Source organism: Zootoca vivipara, chromosome 2, assembly GCF_965207765.1.
Source record: "Zootoca vivipara chromosome 2, rZooViv2.hap1.1, whole genome shotgun sequence".
NCBI lineage: Eukaryota > Metazoa > Chordata > Lepidosauria > Squamata > Lacertidae > Zootoca > Zootoca vivipara.
This window is the reverse complement of record NC_142584.1, coordinates 112120026-112138876: the sequence shown is the minus strand read 5'-3', so window position 1 is coordinate 112138876 and position 18851 is coordinate 112120026. Positions and strand designations below refer to the sequence as shown.

At 44.3% G+C, this 18851-nt stretch overlaps 1 protein-coding gene across 2 annotated transcripts; it reads right to left on the bottom strand.

Annotated features, from left to right (window-relative positions):
- Positions 1-958: 958 nt before the first annotated feature.
- On the bottom strand, positions 959-18651 carry LOC132591589 (uncharacterized). 2 transcript variants are annotated; one of them, XM_088663473.1, is made up of 4 exons: positions 18501-18651; positions 17224-17613; positions 14402-14528; positions 959-5864 (listed from the first exon to the last, which is right to left on the bottom strand). In XM_088663473.1, exons 2-4 carry the CDS (start codon positions 17596-17598, stop codon positions 3430-3432), a joined length of 2937 nt encoding a protein of 978 aa, XP_088519599.1. In that variant the 5' UTR covers positions 17599-17613; positions 18501-18651; the 3' UTR covers positions 959-3429. The 2 variants fall into 2 exon arrangements, with proteins under 2 accessions (XP_088519599.1, XP_088519600.1); XM_088663474.1 differs by lacking the exon at positions 14402-14528 and having other exon boundaries at positions 18501-18642.
- Positions 18652-18851: the final 200 nt, after the last annotated feature.

Here is an 18851-nt window from a genome sequence, read left to right as displayed (position 1 = left end):
AGTCTATGTAGTTTAAATTCTTTTAATGCTCAATTGTTTGAGAAGGGGCTCTTAAGTGTCACGAAGCAATGCCTTTCAACGCAGCTCCATAAAACTGATTGTGCTCTCACACTGCCCCTTTTTGTGTGTGGATTTTGATCTAGACAGAAAGACGTTAAGCAGAATCCATGCCCCCTCTGTGTCACCCTTAGTTGTGCTCAGCCTTCATCTGCTTTATGACTCCACCTTGCATGAGAAAGAAGGATGGAGCTCCAGGAAACAGGAAGTGGTCCTTCAGCCAGCCAGGACCATCACAGACAGATCCTGTCTTCTGCTAGGGAGTCAAGAGTGGTCCTGGGATGGCTGAGAGAGGAGGGGAAGGGGCCAGGGACAGAAGGAATGGCAGGACTCCAGATGCTCCCTTGGACCCCTCCCTTGACACCAAGGGGAGCTCCTTTTCTGGGGCTAAAAGCATTGGGCGTGGAGGTTTGATTATTGTCAGGACTGCAAGGAAGGGGAAAAGGAAATGTAAAACACATGCCCCCCCCACAGTAAGAAATGAATGAAATTAGCCCTGTCTGAGTGAATAGCTACTGGAGAGCATAACATGGGGTTTAGCTGTAATGCTCACCTGCCTCCCTGGATGAGCCTTTTCTTGGGGTCAGGGAGCTGGGGTGGTCAATCAACATGAAGTTCCCAGGTTACCTTTCCTTCTAGTCAGCTATTCCAGTTCATCATTCCTCCCCATTTCTTTATGGAAAAGCAAGGGTATGCACTTTTTATAGACGCAACTCCAACCAACAACTGGTGTCTTCTGGGTGCACTGAGCATTGGCATTTGCCGCCCGGGGCCAGTTGTGAGACGAGCCCCAGGGCTAGGACAAAACCTGTGTGCTCATGTCCGGCTACGAACTGAGTCCGGTAGCACGGGAAATATGTGGTTGCTCCCAACTTGAAAGAATAACACACAGAAGACCATAAAGTGAGCTGAACTACTTTATTGTGGCAAAATGCAGAGTGTCTCTCTGCTTGCCAAGCTCAGACGTTCAGAGCTGCTTGTAAGAGCGTCTGGCATTGCTGGAGCCGGAAACAGAAAGTAAAGTACAGTGAAAAACATCATGTGGGGAGAAAGGCTGATAAGATATACATTCCTTTCTCCTGGGAACACAGACACACATCACACCAGCCTCGCTGCTTGAGTAGCTCAGCGTGAACAAAAATCCCAACACTGAGCTCCCTCCCCCCCCCTTCTCTCCTCGATATAATACAGATTCCCTCAGCATCTTGCCCCACCTTCTAGAAGGCAAATATATCTGATTACCGTAAGTGTTTGTTTAGGACATCATTATATTGTATGAAATGCCACCTTGTTTCTCTGAAGGGTTTTCATCAGCAGTGATAAATATGATGTTAGTTGGTTAATGAACAACAGCTGTGATGCTGTCAACATGAACTTTGTCGGAGGTTTCAGACATACCCATTTCATTCAAGAAATATGCAGAAAATACATTTCCTTTTTGATTCTGGGCACTTGACTTCTCCCATCCTGCTACCATCAAGGCAGACATTTGGGGCAGAGATCCAGCCCCCCCCCCAGCAGCAGGTGGAGGCCCCACAAACATTTGTCACATTTTGAGTTTTTTTAAATAATTAAGAACAAACAAAAGGCTTTTCCTTAGCCTCTCACAGCCCTGAAATTAGCTCTTGAAAAAGAGAGGGTCGCCAAATAGCATGGCCCCCAAGAATGAATACAAACACTTCCAAATTCTTTTTTGCACATCCAGAGACAGGGGCTAGTAACCTTTTAAAGTAGAGGGCCCTCAAACCTTGCCGCGGGACAGAGGGTGCATGCGCATGTGCACTCTCATTACTATAGGATCCAAAGATTCCATCAAAAAACAATAATAAACTTCCGAAGGTCTCAGTTCCGTGCCACAGCATATCTATTCCATTCTGAGACCCAGGTTATGGGGCATGCAAAGCCTTGTTTCCCTGTTTTTAACTTTGCTACCGAACATGCCTCCACCTTCAAGACGGAAAAGTGGAGAACACGCATCCTTCTGCAGCGAGCGGTTCCTTCTGCAGAAGGACGGGTGTTTTCTGCTCTCCCGTCTTGGATGGGGAGATGTGTTTTGTAGCGGAGTTAAAAACAGGGAAACAAGGCTTCATACACCCCAGAATGGAACCACTCGCTGCGGTGGCAGTGGCAGAAGGAGCAGTGAGCTAGGGGAGGGCCGGAGAGGGGCTGCCTTAAATGGTGGCCGTCAAGCAATCACGCTGGGACAAACAAAGCCCAGGCCCCTTCCTCTTGGCTCTAGGAGGAGGGAGGGAGGGAGGAGAAAAGAAAGCTGCAACCAATCAGAGGGAAACAATGCTGCGGGAACCAATCAAAGGCTAGCCCCCTTCCTCTGCACGGCAGGGGAGAAGCCAGGAGGAGGGAGGGAGGAGGTGCCGCTGTCAGAGAAAAAAATATATGGCGCAGCCCAAACGATATGAATCAGAACCATGTGGCAATTTCTGGATCGTCCGCAGGCAGGATCCAGAACCCATTCTGGCCAGAACTGTAGTTCTAGGAGGAACCTCTCAGACGTTTCTGAGCCTCCTCAGCCAACTAAAATTGGACATCCTGAGACTACAATTCCCAGAAAAGCTGGACCCAGGCCTTTAGCCACAGCCCTGACCAAATAACTGAGCTTTCTCTTCTCTCCCTCTCCACCTCCCAAATTCACAATGAATATGTCTCCCACTCCTCAGACCCTAGCCCTAATTCTTTCACACATTCCTTTAAAACATTTCAGTGAACTAAGAAACACAAAAAACACCCTCACTGGTCACCTTCCAAATATCAAAAGCCAATGAAGAAAATATTTAATGAAAACAGCTCAAAACAGGTACACAAGAGCACAGAAAATAGGAGATGAGTTTTAAAAGGAATCCCAAATGAACATTTGACAGAGAGACCTTTGCATTCAGCTGGATAACGCTATCTGTAAAAAGGTCTTCACTGGATTATGCAAAGTTCAAGTAATGAGTGCCTGGAATGCTGATCTACAAGACAAGGGCAACCCAACATTTTAGCAGTGAAGGGCGAACCTCAAAACTCAACAGATTCAACACACACCTTGAACATTCCAGATCCACACTCTCCCTGTTTATCTAGCAACAACTTGCCACTTATTTTGTACATTTAGTATATGTGACCTTCATTACTTTAATACATACATATATATGTGTATACAAATTTACGTACAAACACTAGAATATCTCACACATTCCATGCATCTACAACTTCCCCCTTTATGAGTTTCTTGATGTAAGTAGTGAACCCTGAGTGGAACACTGCATACATTTATATGGTTTCCCCCCTGTGTGAATTTGCTAATGAATATTAAGGTCTCCACTCTGTCTGAAGCCCTTTCCAAATTAAATAAATCTGTAGTTTTCAACGAGTTCACTGATGTCTTCTAAGTAATTCACTTACACTGGTTTCTCCCGTGTGAGTTCGTTGATGTCTTCTAAGGTGCTCATATTGACTGAAGCTCTTTCCACATTCAATACATTTAAATGGTTTCTGCCCTGTGTGAGTTTGTTGATGTATTCTAAGCTGTCCATTTTGACTGAAGCTCTTTCCACATTCAATACATTTAAATGGTTTCTCCCCCGTGTGAGTTCGTTGGTGTATTTTAAGTATCCCACTTTGACTGAAGTTCTTACCACACTCCATACATTTAAATGGTTTCTCCCCTGTGTGAGTTCGTTGGTGTTTTCTAAGGTCTCCACTTTGACTGAAGCTCTTTCCACATTCAATACATTTAAATGGTTTCTCCCCTGTGTGAATTCGTTGATGTATTCTAAGTCCTTCATTTTTACTGAAGCTCTTTCCACATTCAATACATTTAAATGGTTTCTCCCCTGTGTGAGTTCGCTGATGCATTCTAAGTGATCCACTTCTACTGAAGCTCTTTCCACACTCCATACATTTAAATGGTTTCTCCCCCATGTGAGTTCGTTGATGTTTTTTAAGTGCTCCACTACTACTGAAGCTCTTTCCACATTCAATACATTTAAATGGTTTCTCCCCCGAGTGAATTCGTTGATGTATTCTAAGTGCCCCATTTTTACTGAAGCTCTTACCACATTCAATACATTTAAATGGTTTCTCCCCTGTGTGAGTTCGTTGGTGTATTCTAAGTGCTCCACTGTGACTGAAGCTCTTTCCACATTCAATACATTTAAACGGTTTCTCCCCTGTGTGAGTTCGTTGGTGTTTTGTAAGTGATCCACTTTGACTGAAGCTCTTTCCGCATTTAATACATTTAAATGGTTTCTCCCCTGTGTGAGTTCGTTGGTGCATTCTAAGTGCTCCACTTTCACTGAAGCTCTTTCCGCATTCAATACATTTAAATGGTTTCTCCCCTGTGTGAGTTCGTTGGTGTTTTGTAAGTGATCCACTTTGACTGAAACTCTTTCCGCATTTAATACATTTAAATGGTTTCTCCCCCATGTGAGTTCGTTGATGTCTTCTAAGTGCTCCACTGTGACTGAAGCTCTTTCCACATTTAATACATTTAAATGGTTTCTCCCCCGTGTGAGTTCGTTGATGTCTTCTAAGTGTTCCACTGTGACTGAAGCTCTTTCCACATTTTATACATTTAAATGGTTTCTCCCTCGTGTGAGTTCGTTGATGTATTCTAAGTGCTCCACTGTGACTGAAGCTCTTTCCACATTCAATACATTTAAATGGTCTCTCCCCTGTGTGAGTTCGTTTATGAATTTGAAGTGATCCACTTTCACTGAAGCTCTTTCCACATTCAATACATTTAAATGGTTTCTCCCTTGTGTGAGTTCGTTGGTGTTTTGTAAGTGATCCACTTTGACTGAAGCTCTTTCCGCATTTAATACATTTAAATGGTTTCTCCCCCATGTGAGTTTGTTGATGTATTCTAAGTGCTCCACTGTGACTGAAGCTCTTTCCACATTTAAGACACTGAAATGGTTTCTCCCCCGTGTGAGTTCGTTGATGTATTCTAAGTGCTCCACTGTGACTGAAGCTCTTTCCACATTCAATACATTTAAATGGCTTCTCCCCCATGTGACTTCGTTGGTGTTTTCTAAGTGTTCCACTTTCACTGAAGCTTTTTCCGCATTCAGTACATTCAAATGGTTTATCCCCCGTGTGAGTTCGTTGGTGTATTTTAAGTATCCCACTTTGACTGAAGCTTTTTCCGCATTCAGTACATTCAAATGGTTTCTCCCCTGTGTGAGTTCGTTGATGTATTCTAAATGCTCCACTGTGACTGAAGCTCTTTCCACATTCAATACATTTAAATGGTTTCTCCCCTGTGTGAGTTCGTTGATGTATTCTAAATGCTCCACTTTGACTGAAGCTCTTTCCACATTCAATACATTCAAATGGTTTCTCCCCCGTGTGAGTTCGTTGATGACTTCTAAGATTTCCACTTCGACTGAAGCTCTTTCCACATTCAATACATTTAAATGGTTTCTCCCCTGTGTGAGTTCGTTGATGTATTCTAAATGCTCCACTTTGACTGAAGCTTTTTCCGCATTCAGTACATTCAAATGGTTTCTCCCCTGTGTGAGTTCGTTGATGTATTCTAAATGCTCCACTGTGACTGAAGCTCTTTCCACATTCAATACATTCAAATGGTTTATCCCCCGTGTGAGTTCGTTGGTGTATTTTAAGTATCCCACTTTGACTGAAGCTTTTTCCGCATTCAGTACATTCAAATGGTTTCTCCCCAGTGTGAGTTCGTTGATGTATTGTAAGTGATCCACTTCTACTGAAGCTCTTTCCACATTCCATGCATTTAAACTGTTTTTTTGTTCTTCCTAATGAATTCACAGCTGGCTCCATACAATTCTCACCTGTTTGGGAGTAAGAGGAAACAGAATCCTGTTAGATTTTCAAGAAAGAGCAGAAATGAATTGAACACATTTCAATCCCAATCTGCACCTTCTATGATTTTAACACCGTCTCCTTCTCCACTCTCCTTGCTATGTTCCAAATAACATCACAATAGAAAGGAATTTGTTTCCTCTTTGAGGCTGAGAACTGTCAACATTGAAGAGAACGTAAAATATAAGGCTTAAAATTTGACATCTGATAAATGTTCTTTTCATAAATGGACATTAGAATTTTAAGGAATGAACAAGAATGAAAAAATTGAAGTTTGCAACCAGCTCGGACTTAATTTCTGATTTTGAGGCTTGGAATTAAGAACAGCACCATTTTCTGTTCTGTAATCAGTGATGTTCCCATGAAACCTGAGACTACTAACATGTCAGTAGACACAACATCATCCGATTTTATAGACTTTCAATGGGAACTTTAGGAACTGCTTGAAGATTTGAAATGTGAGGTGCGTAATACATTAGAGATTGCGAAAGCAAACTAGATTTACGTGGAAACTGAAGAAGGAGTAATCTCAATAGAGAGTTCAGTGAAGAAAAATGAACAACCATCAGTCCTGGACAATGCAATTGCCTTTAAAGATGAACTGGAAGCACGCGGATCCCCGTTAGACCTTAGGTAGAGCGTCCCAAGAGCTGTTCCGCCCGGCGCTGCTCCATAACGCGACTCCTCCGCTGCCCGGGGAGCTCGGCAGAGTCTCCGAGAGTTTAGCGGAGTGGAAGTCGCGGGAACCATTTTGGGCACTGTCATCACCTCCAGCAAGCGAAGCCCTGAGCCTTCACCCAGTTAGCGGTGGATTCCTTCCGAAAAATTGCACGATTTGGACAAGATCTCCACATGAGTGAAAATTTTGATTGACATTACTGATTAATTGGACGCGGTGGGAGACTTTAAAATTCGGAAGTCGGTCTCCTGCATTGTTTTGCAACAACGCAGTAACCTGATCCCTAACAGGAGAAGTGAGAGGAAACATTTAATTTGTCAGAAATTTGACTTCTAAAACCCTCCAGGAGACTGGATCTCGGATCCTAGAGCGATCAGCGAATGGATATATAATTATTGCAGAAATCATGATTGGACTATGTTATATATATGAATCAACGACTTAGCCAGAACTGGACTTAAAATGGCTTTCATTATGGAATTTGACTCCTGCCACATCCGGTCTTCCTATCTTCGGCTTTCCCACGGGGTCTGAGAGGCAAGGACAATGGTAGTCCCAACACCAACACAAGACTGTTATTACCAACAGATTTATTCGGTACTCGTGAATATTAAAGATGAGTTGGACAAGAACAATATGCAATTGAGACAAAGAAATAAAAGACTAGAGGACTTAAATGGCAATACAAAAAATGAGGAGGAAAGAAAAGAGTCCAGCTCCGAGGATCTAGAGGAAGAATTACAAGCGCAAGACAATAAGGACAATTTTGAAACATCTCAAAAATGCAAAGAAGAGGAGAAAGAGGGAGGGCAAAATGCTCCACAAGTGAGAGATGTGGGGCAAATCCAGAACTTGAAAAAAGAACTCCTCAATGGTGACCCAGAGGGTTTTTCTGCACACCCAGTGAGAGAGGGTGGGCAGGGAAATTGCTGGGAAAAAAGAATGGAAGAAGGGTGTTGGGAAGTAATTAGAGGGGGGGAAAACAGGTGGGTTTCAAAAAACATGATTGGAAGCTTGCGGAAAGGGTAGGTGTGGGATAAAAGTCATAATTTTGTGTTTATAGGCTGGATTGCATGGGAAAGTCTGACACTGGCATGAATTATGGAATTTGCTGAGACTTCTGGGTAATCTGGGTCCAGGGGAAGGGGGGGAAGAATGATTTTTTTTTAAAAAAAGGGAATTTCATTTCTGACAAAAACTTAAGTTGGGGAATTATTAATTAGAATTGTATGTATATTAAAATTGAGTTATTAGTTATAAAAATGTAAAGAGGATAATTAGAAAGGAAATTCTAATAGATTTTAAAATAATTGATATGTTGTGAAAACTGCATTGTAAAGAATTGAAATAAGAAACCAACGAGGGGAGAATCGGGGGAGTCTAAATGAATTGATGAGGATATAAGACATATATTATTATTATTATTTGTTTTTTGATTTTTTTTCTTTTGTTTGTTGGCTTTTTTCTTTTTATGCTTTTTCTGTGCCTATTATTTTTCTTTTTTCTTTTTGTATTTTGTATTCTATCTATAAAATGAATAAAGATGATTTAAAAAAATAAAATAAAGATGAACTGGAAGCTGAATGGAACACTGTTCCCCCAGTGAGAGGGGGGAGGAAACAAGACATGTTTGTCTTTAAAGGGTGTTAAAGAAGAACCAGCATGGAACTTTGCCCTCCCAGTGAGAGAGGGAGAGCAGAATCTACACGGGGGTCAAGGACGGAAAAGTGGAAATGTAAATGGATGGTGTTTTGCAACATTTAAAGAATTGGGGAGGCAGCAGGGGATGACCAAGAAAGAGTGGTGGGCAGGCTGGGACAGAGTGGGAGTGGGGTGAGGGGTAATATTTACATGATATTTCCTGACTGATTAAGATGGTCCAAAACTGGAATGACCTATAGAACTCGCTGAATCATCTGGGAGACCCAGAGTCCAGGGGAGGGGGGGGGATGAAAATAGTTTTTAGAGTATAAATGCTAATTTATGGAAATTTTTTGGGAATAAATTTGAGGATAAGGGGAAAAATAGAAGATAGTTAGATGGGAAGATAATTGTTATGGGTTAATTGATTAATTACAGGTTGATGTTAAGTTGATATTTATAGAAATAGAAACGATTTAAGAATGATTTAAGATACAATATGAAATTGCTTAATGTTAATGAAATATGTTAGAATGATTTAAGATATAATATGAAATTGTTTAATGTTAATGAAAAAAATATGTTAGAATGATTTAAGATATAAGATGAAAATTGCCTAATTTGGTTTTAAAAATGGACCCAATGAGGGAGATTTGAGGAAGTCCACAGTTAAGAAAAGAGGTTAGAATCGATGTTTTTCTTTTTTTACATTTCATTTTTCTTTTTATGTCTTTTTTTCTTTTTTCTGTTTTTATTGTTATATTTTTGTATTTTGTATTGTTTGAAAATGAATAAAAATTATTTGGGAAAAAAAGGATGCCTTCATCCCTGTATGGTTCCCCTTTATCACGCACAAAGCCCAACAAGATAATGGCAAAAATTTATCGGCAGCATACAAATCAATATGGCTAACCTGACCCAAAACACCCACTCACCCCACTCACACATGAAAACAAAGACCATCACAGCCAATCACAAATGAACAACCACACCCTTGGCTAACCCTAACCTCTCAACTTACTGGGGAACAACCATCACCCTCCAAACGCATCAATGAACAGAACATTGACCACCAACTACCACCGAAAAGAAGTTACACAAAAAGGGACTCCACATGGACCCCTCCTGATGGACGCAATACCACACTAGATCTGTACATCGAATGCTTCCGCCACAGAATCCAAACGGATGTGACCAGAAAACACCATCGCTTACAACAAAATCTAAACCATGCTGAAAGGAGAGCCATAGAAAATCTCAGGAACAACCCAGACATTATAATTAAAGAGGCAGACAAGGGTGGAGCTGTCGTCATCATGAACAAAACTGATTACATCCAGGAGGCCGACAGACAACTTTCCAATACTGCCTTTTACATGAAATTGGACTCAGACCCCACACAAGCATACAAAAAAGAACTGAACAAGATTATTAAGGAGCTACCCCTACACATCCAAGAACAGATCCTCACAAACACACCAGCGGAACCTCGGCCAGGAACTTTCTATCTTCTACCCAAAATACACAAACCAGGAAACCCAGGACGCCCCATCATCTCAGGTATTGGCACCATTACAGTGGGTGTTTCCGGCTATATGGACTCTGTTCTGAAACCATATGCTATCAGTGCTCCCAGCTACGTACGTGACACCACAGATTTTCTGAGGAAAATACAATATTTGAACAATCTTCCTAACAATACTATACTAGCCACTATGGATGTGGAATCTCTATATACCAACATCCCACACAATGATGGTTTACAAGCCATAAGGAACACCATTTCAGATAAAACCACAGCGGACTTTGCTACCAAACTCTGCCACTTTGTCCTTACCCACAACCACTTCAAATTTGGTGATGACCTGTTCCTCCAGATCAGCGGCACAGCCATGGGCACCCGCATGGCCCCACAGTATGCCAACATCTTCATGGCAGATTTAGAACAACGTTTCCTTAACTCCTACCCACTCAAACCTCTCCTGTACCTGCGATACATTGACGATATTTTTATTATCTGGACACATGGACAACAGACCCTGGAAACCTTCCACCAGACATTCAATGACTTTCACCCCACCATCAACCTAACAATGAACCAATCTATGCAAGAAATACATTTTTTGGACACTACTATAAAAATACAGGATGGACATATAGACACCACCTTATACAGAAAACCAACTGACCGACAAACATATCTACATGCTTCTAGCTACCATCCCAAACATACCAAACAATCCATCGTATACAGCCAGGCCTTACGTTACAACCGCATCTGTTCCAACTCTACAGACAGAGAATCTCACCTAAGAGATCTACAGCAAACCTTTTTAGAACTAAAATATCCACCTGATGAAGTTAAACAACAGATCAACAGAGCCAGACAGATACCTAGAGAGAACCTGCTGCAAGACAGACCCAAAAAAGAAAATAACAGAACACCACTAGTCACCACATACAGCTCCCAAGCCAAAACAGTACAACGCATCATCAGAGATCTACAGCCTCTCCTGGACAATGACCGCTCCCTTTCTCAAGCTCTGGGAGGAAGACCTTTCATTGCCTACAGACAGCCACCCAATCTTAAACAACTCCTCACCCACAATAATACAACCACCAGACTTAACATGGACACTGGTACCAGAGCCTGCAATAAACCCAGATGCCAACTTTGCTGCCACATACACCCAGACAACACCATTATTGGCCCCAACAACATCCAACATACCATCTCAGGACTATTTAATTGCTCATCCTCTAACATTGTGTATGCCATCAAATGCCAACAGTGCCCTTCAGCTCTCTATATTGGACAAACAGGCCAAACCCTACGCCAAAGGATAAATGGACATAAATCTGACATCAGGAACCAGAAGACAGAAAAACCAGTAGGAGAACACTTCAATCTCCCAGGACATTCTATACAAGATCTCAAAGTAGCTGTCTTACTACAAAAGAATTTCAGAAATAGACTGGAAAGAGAAGTTGCTGAATTGCAACTTATCACCAAGCTCAAAACCATGGAGGGACCTGGTTTGAACAGAGATATCGGATTCTTATCTCATTATACATGATAAGCGATCTTCAGCCATCTCAACCCTTGCTTTTTCATGCAAAACCATTTGCAGTCGTTTACGGTCATCAACAGCTATCAGTCAGTCAATCACCCATTTCCACCACCCTTCTGAGTGATCCCCCCTCCCCATCCCCACCCCTCCCCACCCCTTCTCTACATAAGTGCCTGGAAACTTCCATTTCACTGTATCTGAAGAAGTGTGCATGCACACGAAAGCTCATACCAAAATAAAAACTTAGTTGGTCTTTAAGGTGCTACTGAAGGAATTTTTTTTATTTTACTTCGATCCAGACCAACACGGCTACCTACCTGTAACCTAACCTCTCACCAGCAAAAGAACACAAGCGAATAAAGGAGAACCTACACAAACAAAGCTGATATCAAGCTCTACATATATTAAGCAAAACAGAAACATCATCACCTAATCCCACCCCATCCACCCTCCCACCCCCTATTTTCCTCGTTTTCCCTCTTTCTTCTTAGTGTCTTAACAAATGAAACTGATTTGCAAAAATGATACATGTAAAAATATGAGATACACTGCACACACCTTTGTAATTCAAGAAATCTTTAATAAAAAATTATAAATACCAAAAACAGACAGACCTCAGTGCTACACTGAAAACGGAAGTGTGGCACTGAAAACAGAAGTTTGGCACGCATATTGGAAGTGTAACACTCAATACGGAGCACATTCGGCTTCCGAAAAGAGTTCAGAAACCAGAACCCTTACTTTCAAGCCATTTGAGAACCAAGGTACCACTGTATTAAGAAGCATTATTGCTTAGGACCAGGAGGGCAGAGCACAGACACCAGTCTAATCTGTTTTTTCAAGCTATCTAAGTTGCTGGCCGTCACTGTCCTCTGTAGGATGGAAGTCCATAGATTAACTATGCTTCTGTTGATTCATCTTTTGTAGCCCTGAAAGGCTGATAAATGTATTATGGCCTAAGCCAGGGGTCCCCAAACTACGGCCCCCGGGCCGGATGCGGCCCAATCGGCCTTCCAATCCGGCCCGCGACGACCCCCGCCGCCCGCTGCCGCCGCCCGCTCTCACGGCGCGCGGCGCAGCGGCGATCTGAAAAATCGGCAAAAAATCGCCGAAAATCCTTTGTGCGCATGCGTACGGGCCTCTCCCGACCCGGAAGAGGTCATTTCTGGTGCACTTCCGGGTCGGGGGAGGCCCATACGCATGCGCACAAGCGATTTTCGCCAATTTTTTTTTCGCCCGTGTGCGTGTGCGCATGCGCACGGGCGAGCACTCCCCCGCCCTCCGGCCCGCTGCGCGCGCACTCCCCTGCAGTCCGGCCCACCGCGCGGTCGGCGCGGCGGGCACCGGCCCGCCGCTCCGTAAGTCTGGGGACCCCTGGCCTAAGCTTTTGTGGGCTGCAGTCGGACAAAGTGGACTCTTGACCAGGAAAGTGTTGGAGATTCATTCCCCATGTGCAGTCATAGGTTTGTTGTCTATCATATGACTGTATGTGTTTTGTTCCCACAGAGTGGGAAGTGACATAGACAGGATATTTGTCTTACGGTGTCCTGAAGTGGGACTGTTGTTCTTTGTTCTTTTTCTTTGCTGTCTGATGCTAGAGAGAGAGGGAGCCATGTTGCAGTGCTCTAGATCAGGCGTCCCCAAACTTCGGCCCTCCAGATGTTTTGGACTACAATTCCCATCTTCCCCGACCACTGGTCCTGTTAGCTAGGGATCATGGGAGTTGTAGGCCAAAACATCTGGAGGGCCACAGTTTGGGGATGCCTGCTCTAGATCTAGCATCTAGATCAAGGGAAGTAATAGTACCACTGTATTCTGCTCTGGTCAGACCTCACCTGGAGTACTGTGCTCAGTTCTGGGCACCACAGTTCAAGAAGGATACTGACAAGCTGGAACGTTTCCAGAAGAGGGCAACCAAAATGGTCAAAGGCCTGGAAACAATGCCTTATGAGGAACAGCTTAGGGAGCTGGGTATGTTTAGTCTGGAGAAGAGAAGGTTAAGGGGTGATATGATAGCCATGTTCAAATATATAAAAGGATGTCATATAGACGAGGGAGAAAGGTTGTTTTCTGGTGCCCCAGAGAAGCAGACACGGAGCAATGGATTCAAACTACAGTACAAGAAAGAAGATTCCACCTAAACATTAGGAAGAACTTCCTGACAGTAAGAGCTGTTCGGCAGTGGAATTTGCTACCAAGGAGTGTGATGGAGTCTCCTTCTTTGGAGGTCATTAAGCAGAGGCTTGACAGGCATATGTCAAGAATGCTTTGATGGTGTTTCCTGCTTGGCAGAGGGTTGGACTGGATGGCCCTTGTGGTCTCTTCCAACTCTATGATTCTGTGTGTTTATATGTAAATAAAGAAGATTAGCCAAATGCTGTGCTACTGAGTTCTGTTACCCAACTGCGCAAACCTCTGCAGCTCCATGAAGTGTGCTGGTGTCAGTTGGCACCAGTCGCTGTGATGTTCGGGCTGAAGAATGCTTGAGAAACTCCCAAACGATCGCCCAGGAGGGAGGGAACATGCCAGTTGGGCATGTGTCTCTGCCAAGGTTCGACTTGCAAGTAGGCAACCTTCTGACAGAAAGCTGGTGCCACTATAAACTTGTGAGTCTCTTTGTTGGCTTTGTGTACTTATTTTGAAATTCGTACCAAGTTTGTACCACAGTATCTCCATGGAAGCTTAGAGAAGGACAAAATTATAGCGGTGCTATAAATTATTATCCTATCACTCACTCTCATACACAACCCCAGTCTGTTAAGATTGGCAAGTTTACACAATTCGCTTATCCTTCTTTTTCCTGGCCCTCCCTCCACACAAGACATGCTTACAGATTCAGTGCTTCTGTGTATACCCATGGCATGCAAAACATAATGGGGAAGAAAACTATGGGAGGAATTCAGTATTGTGCTGTGTCAATCACTCCATCACAGAAAGCATGTCAGCTTCCTAGATGTAATGGTTCTCCCTCTCCTCTCTCCATGCATTTAACGTTGCATCTACTTTGGTTCCAAGAGGAGTTTTCTGCCTAGGGACTGATCATTGGGCTTTCCTCCCACAGCATCCTTCTCCAACTGGATGCCCTCTGGAAGTTGTTAGACCCCCCAACCCTTACCCAGAAAGCTGGTCTCTTCTTCACTCTCTCCCTCAGGCTTTGCAGAGAGATGGATGTTTTCTGTGGCCAAGGGATCCTGCTCAGAATTTGGAGAATGGAAAACCACATCTTCCACAGGCCACAATTCCTGGAACAGAGATCAGGATGCAGATTAGGACGTCAGGAAAAGCTCAAGAAGTTGATTGGCAGAGACCCTGGGTGGGTTAATAATGTTACAGAGCTTTTGGACAGAACTGTAGGCTGCCTTCCTATACATGCTTTCCTGGAAGTAAGTCCCACTGAACTCAATGTGGATTGCTTCCGAGTAGGCCTCTGCAGGACTGCCCTATTAAAGTGTATTCAGAATGCTTCACATGTGTTGGTCCATTCTGAACTATTGTGTCTCGACTCAATGAGGAGGGATTTGAAGAAGCCTTTCACCTGACTGCACAGCCCCTTTGCAGTGGGAACAGTCAAACCACAAAGGCACTGATCAACCAGAGTTTCCTGTTTTGACCAAACACAGTTTGAAGTTAGCTTAATATCCCAGCTTGTTCCAAATCTGGCAGCTGTAGTTTCCTGGTTTGGGCAAAATGGAAAGTTTATTAGTTATGGCTTATAAGAGACTTCCTGGTTTCATCACAGTTCACCATCAGGACAGCCAATCATGAGGTAAACTGGGACAATTGGCTCAGGTGGTAGATGCAGGGGGAGATGGGACTAGCACATTCCCAGTTCCCCTGTTTGTTAGCCTTGCTCCCAGTGCAGGACCACTGATGGTAAATTTGTAGTGCAGACTTCCAAAAAATAGCAAGGAGAGACAAGAGGGCCTTCTTAAATGAGCAATGCAAAGAAATAGAGGAAAACAACAGAATGGGAAAAACCAGAGATCTGTTCAAGAAAATTGGAGATATGAAAAGAACATTTCGTACAAAGATTACCATAATAAAGGACAAAAGTGGAAAGGACCTAACAGAAGCAGAAGACATCAAGAAGAGGAGGCAAGAATACACTGAGGAATTATACCAGAAAGATATGGAGGTCTCGTACACCCCAGGTAGTGTGGTTGCTGACCTTGAGCCAGACATCCTGGAGAGTGAAGTCAAATGGGCCTTAGAAAGCACCGCTAATAACAAGGCCAGTGGAAGTGATGGTATTCCAGCTGAACTATTTAAAATTTTAAAAGATGATGCTGTTGAGGTGCTACCAGCAAGTTTGGAAAACTCAGCAGTGGCCAGAGGATTGGAGAAGATCAGTCTACATCCCAATCCCAAAGAAGGGCAGTGCTAAAGAATGCTCCAACTACCGCACAATTGCACTCATTTCACACGCTAGCAAGGTTATGCTTAAAATTCTACAAGGCAGGCTTAAGCAGTATGTGGAACAAGAACTCCGAGAAGTGCAAGCTGGATTTCGAAGGGGCAGAGGAATCAGAGACCAAATTGCAAACATGTGCTAGATTATGGAGAAGGCAAGAGAGTTCCAGAAAAACATCTACTTCTGCTTCATTGACTACCGAAAAGCACTTGACTGTGTCGACCACAGCAAACTATGGCAAGTTCTTAAAGAAATGGGAGTGCCTAATCACTTCATCTGTCTCCTGAGAAATCTCTATGTGGGACAAGAAGCTACAGTTAGAACTGGATATGGAATAACTGATTGGTTCAAAATTGGGAAAGGAGTATGACAAGGCTGTATATTGTCTCCCTGCTTATTTAACTTATATGCAGAATTCATCATGCGAAAGGCTGGACTGGATGAATCCCAAGCCGGAATTAAGATTGCGAAATATCAACAACCTCAGATATGCTGATGACACAACCTTGATGGCAGAAAGTGAGGAGGAATTAAAGAACCTTTTAATGAGGGTGAAAGAGGAGAGCGCAAAATATGCTCTGAAGCTCAACATCAAAAAAACCAAGATCATGGCCACTGGTTCCATCACCTCCTGGCAAATAGAAGGGGAAGAAATGGAGGCAATGAGAGATTTTGCTTTCTTGGGCTCCTTGATCACCGCAGATGGTGACAGCAGTCACGAAATTAAAAGACACCTGCTTCTTGGGAGAAAAGCAATGACAAACCTAGACAGCATCTTAAAAAGCAGAGACATCACCTTGCCAACAAAGGTCCGTATAGTTAAAGCTATGGTTTCCCCAGTAGTGATGTATGGAAGTGAAAGCTGGACCATAAAGAAGGCTGATCACTGAAGAATTTATGCTTTTGAATTATGGTACTGGAGGAGACTCTTGAGAGCCCCATGGACTGCAAGAAGATCAAACCTATCCATTCTTAAGGAAATCAGCCCTGTGTGCTCACTGGAAGGACAAATCCTGAAGCTGAGGCTCTAATACTTTGGCCACCTCATGAGAAGAGAAGACTCCCTGGAAAAGACCCTGATTCTGGGAAAGATTGAGGACGAGATGGTTGGACAGTGTTCTCAAAGCTACCAACATGAATCTGACCAAACTGCGGGAGGCAGTGGAAGACAGGAGTGCTTGGTGTGCTATGGTCCATGGGGTCACAAAGAGTCGGACACGACTAAACAACTAAACAGCAACAACCACCCATGCAGAGGCCTTCTCTTTGGCCCTATCTCACTAAATAATCCTTCCTGCAGTGATGCAGGTAAAGTAAGCTGCTTAGGTAAAGTAAGAAGACTAGAAGATATGATCGCAAACCTCCCATGTAAAGTTTGGTCTAGGAAGCCTTTTTAAAGTGGATTAGTGAGAAAATGCAGGGAGGATGAATATTCACCACCATAGCTAAACAGAACCTCCATGCCTAGAGGCACTGGACCTTTGACCTCCAGATGCTGGAAACCCAGGTGAGAGGAGGGCACTTACCTTTCTCGGAAGCCCCTCAGTGTCTTGGAGCTGCAGCAGGAAGTCCTCAGCGAGGGTCGCTGCCTGGGCGCAGGTCTGGTCTGTCCCCCCTGTTCTCCCGCTGGGCCACCGGCTGGCAGCTGCAGCTCCCCTTATGGAGGCTAGAAGGACACCATCAATGGAGTGGGGAGGACTTGAACGAGGGGGGTGCATCGTCTTTGGGAAATCCTGCCACTGGGCATCCAAGTGCTGCTGTGGCTGCCCCTCTTCTGCCTCCTGCTTAATTTGGTGTAAATCTGCATGAGGCAGACGATCCCTGATGGTCCCAACTTGGTCCGCAGGAGATTTTTTTCCTTTGGACTCCAGTCTTTTCCTCTTTGGTCCCTGTTCCTCCATTTTCACATCACTCTGCTGCACAAGACAAAACACCAGGGGAGATTAAAACACAAAAACCAACTTTAAATGTTGTTGTTTTTTTAAAAATTGGAAACATGCTTTTGGACAATTCATCTTTTTAAAGGGAATATATCATGATGATCATCCCCTCTATTGCCAATCCTCACATCACTAAAGGATGCCAAATACATGACGGAAGAATTATGCACGGTGTGCAGGAAAGGGAGGGATAAAATCTTTTCTTCCTCTCTCGTAACACCAGAACTACCGGTAGCAGACATCGGCTGAAGATGGAAGTCAGGACAGGATTCAGGAGTCTTCTTCATGTCGTGCATAGTTAAACTATGGAAGTCACTTCCACAAGAGGCTGTGATGGCCATCAAATTGAAAGAGGATGATAAAAATTCACGGCTGTCATGTTGTTTTGCCTCCACTGTTGGAGGGAGCATGATTCTGAACGCCAATTTCTAGGAACCACAGCTGGGGAGAGCCATTCGTCTTGGACCCCTCATTGTGCCCCTTGAGCTCAGCATCGCCTAAAGCAGGCTTCCTCAAACTCTGCCCTCCAGATGTTTTGAGACTACTATTCCCAACATCCCCGACCACTGGTCCTGCTAGCTAGGGATCATGGGAGTTGTAGGCCAAAAACATGAGGAGGGCCGAGTTTGAGGAAGCCTGGTCTAAAGGGAGCAGCTCCCCAGGGTCTCAGGCAGGGTCCGTGCCAGCCTTGCCTAGAGATGTTTGTCCCTGTGCCCTCGCGCAGACGCCCTGCACCCGAGCTGAGCCCCTTCCCCTTCCTGCTCGGTTGGACTCGGGGCCTGATCCTGCCAGGCGAGGCGCACGTGCTCTCCTCCTCCTCAACTTGCGCCTCCTTCCTGCCCCCCCCCCCGGGCCTCCTGTACCTCTGACTCCTCCTCGCTCCGTCCCTGCACTGGAATCCGGCTCCTCTCCGGGGAAACTCGCCAGGCCACTGCCCGCTGCTCCTCCACTCTCCTCGGCGGGGGGACAGGAAAGTGCAGCCGCTCTCGAGTCCCCCTGCCTGGCCCCGTTTCCTGCCTCTCTGAGCATCGGAGCTCGCTGGCTGTGGGTTGGGCCATGGGAGGCTGCAGGGCTGGATGCGCCCCCTTGCAAGGCGAATGCATCGTGCAGGCGTTGAAACTTCCCTGCTGCTTCCCCTGCCCTCGTATTTGCAGCACGCTGCTTCTGATACTGGAGGTTCTGCTCTTCACTGTCAGGGCAAATATATTAACCCT

Bases quoted from the DNA above. Each gene is read 5' to 3' on its own strand.
- LOC132591589 (XM_088663473.1), bottom strand. From the start codon at position 17,598: ATGGAGGAACAGGGACCAAAGAGGAAAAGACTGGAGTCCAAAGGAAAA. The intron at 14,529-17,223 runs GTAAGTGCCCTC...TCTCTGTTCCAG, and splicing joins CTGAGGGGCTTCCGAGAAAG to GAATTGTGGCCTGTGGAAGA. The intron at 5,865-14,401 runs GTAAGGGTTGGG...ACTCCCAAACAG, and splicing joins AGAAGAGACCAGCTTTCTGG to GTGAGAATTGTATGGAGCCA.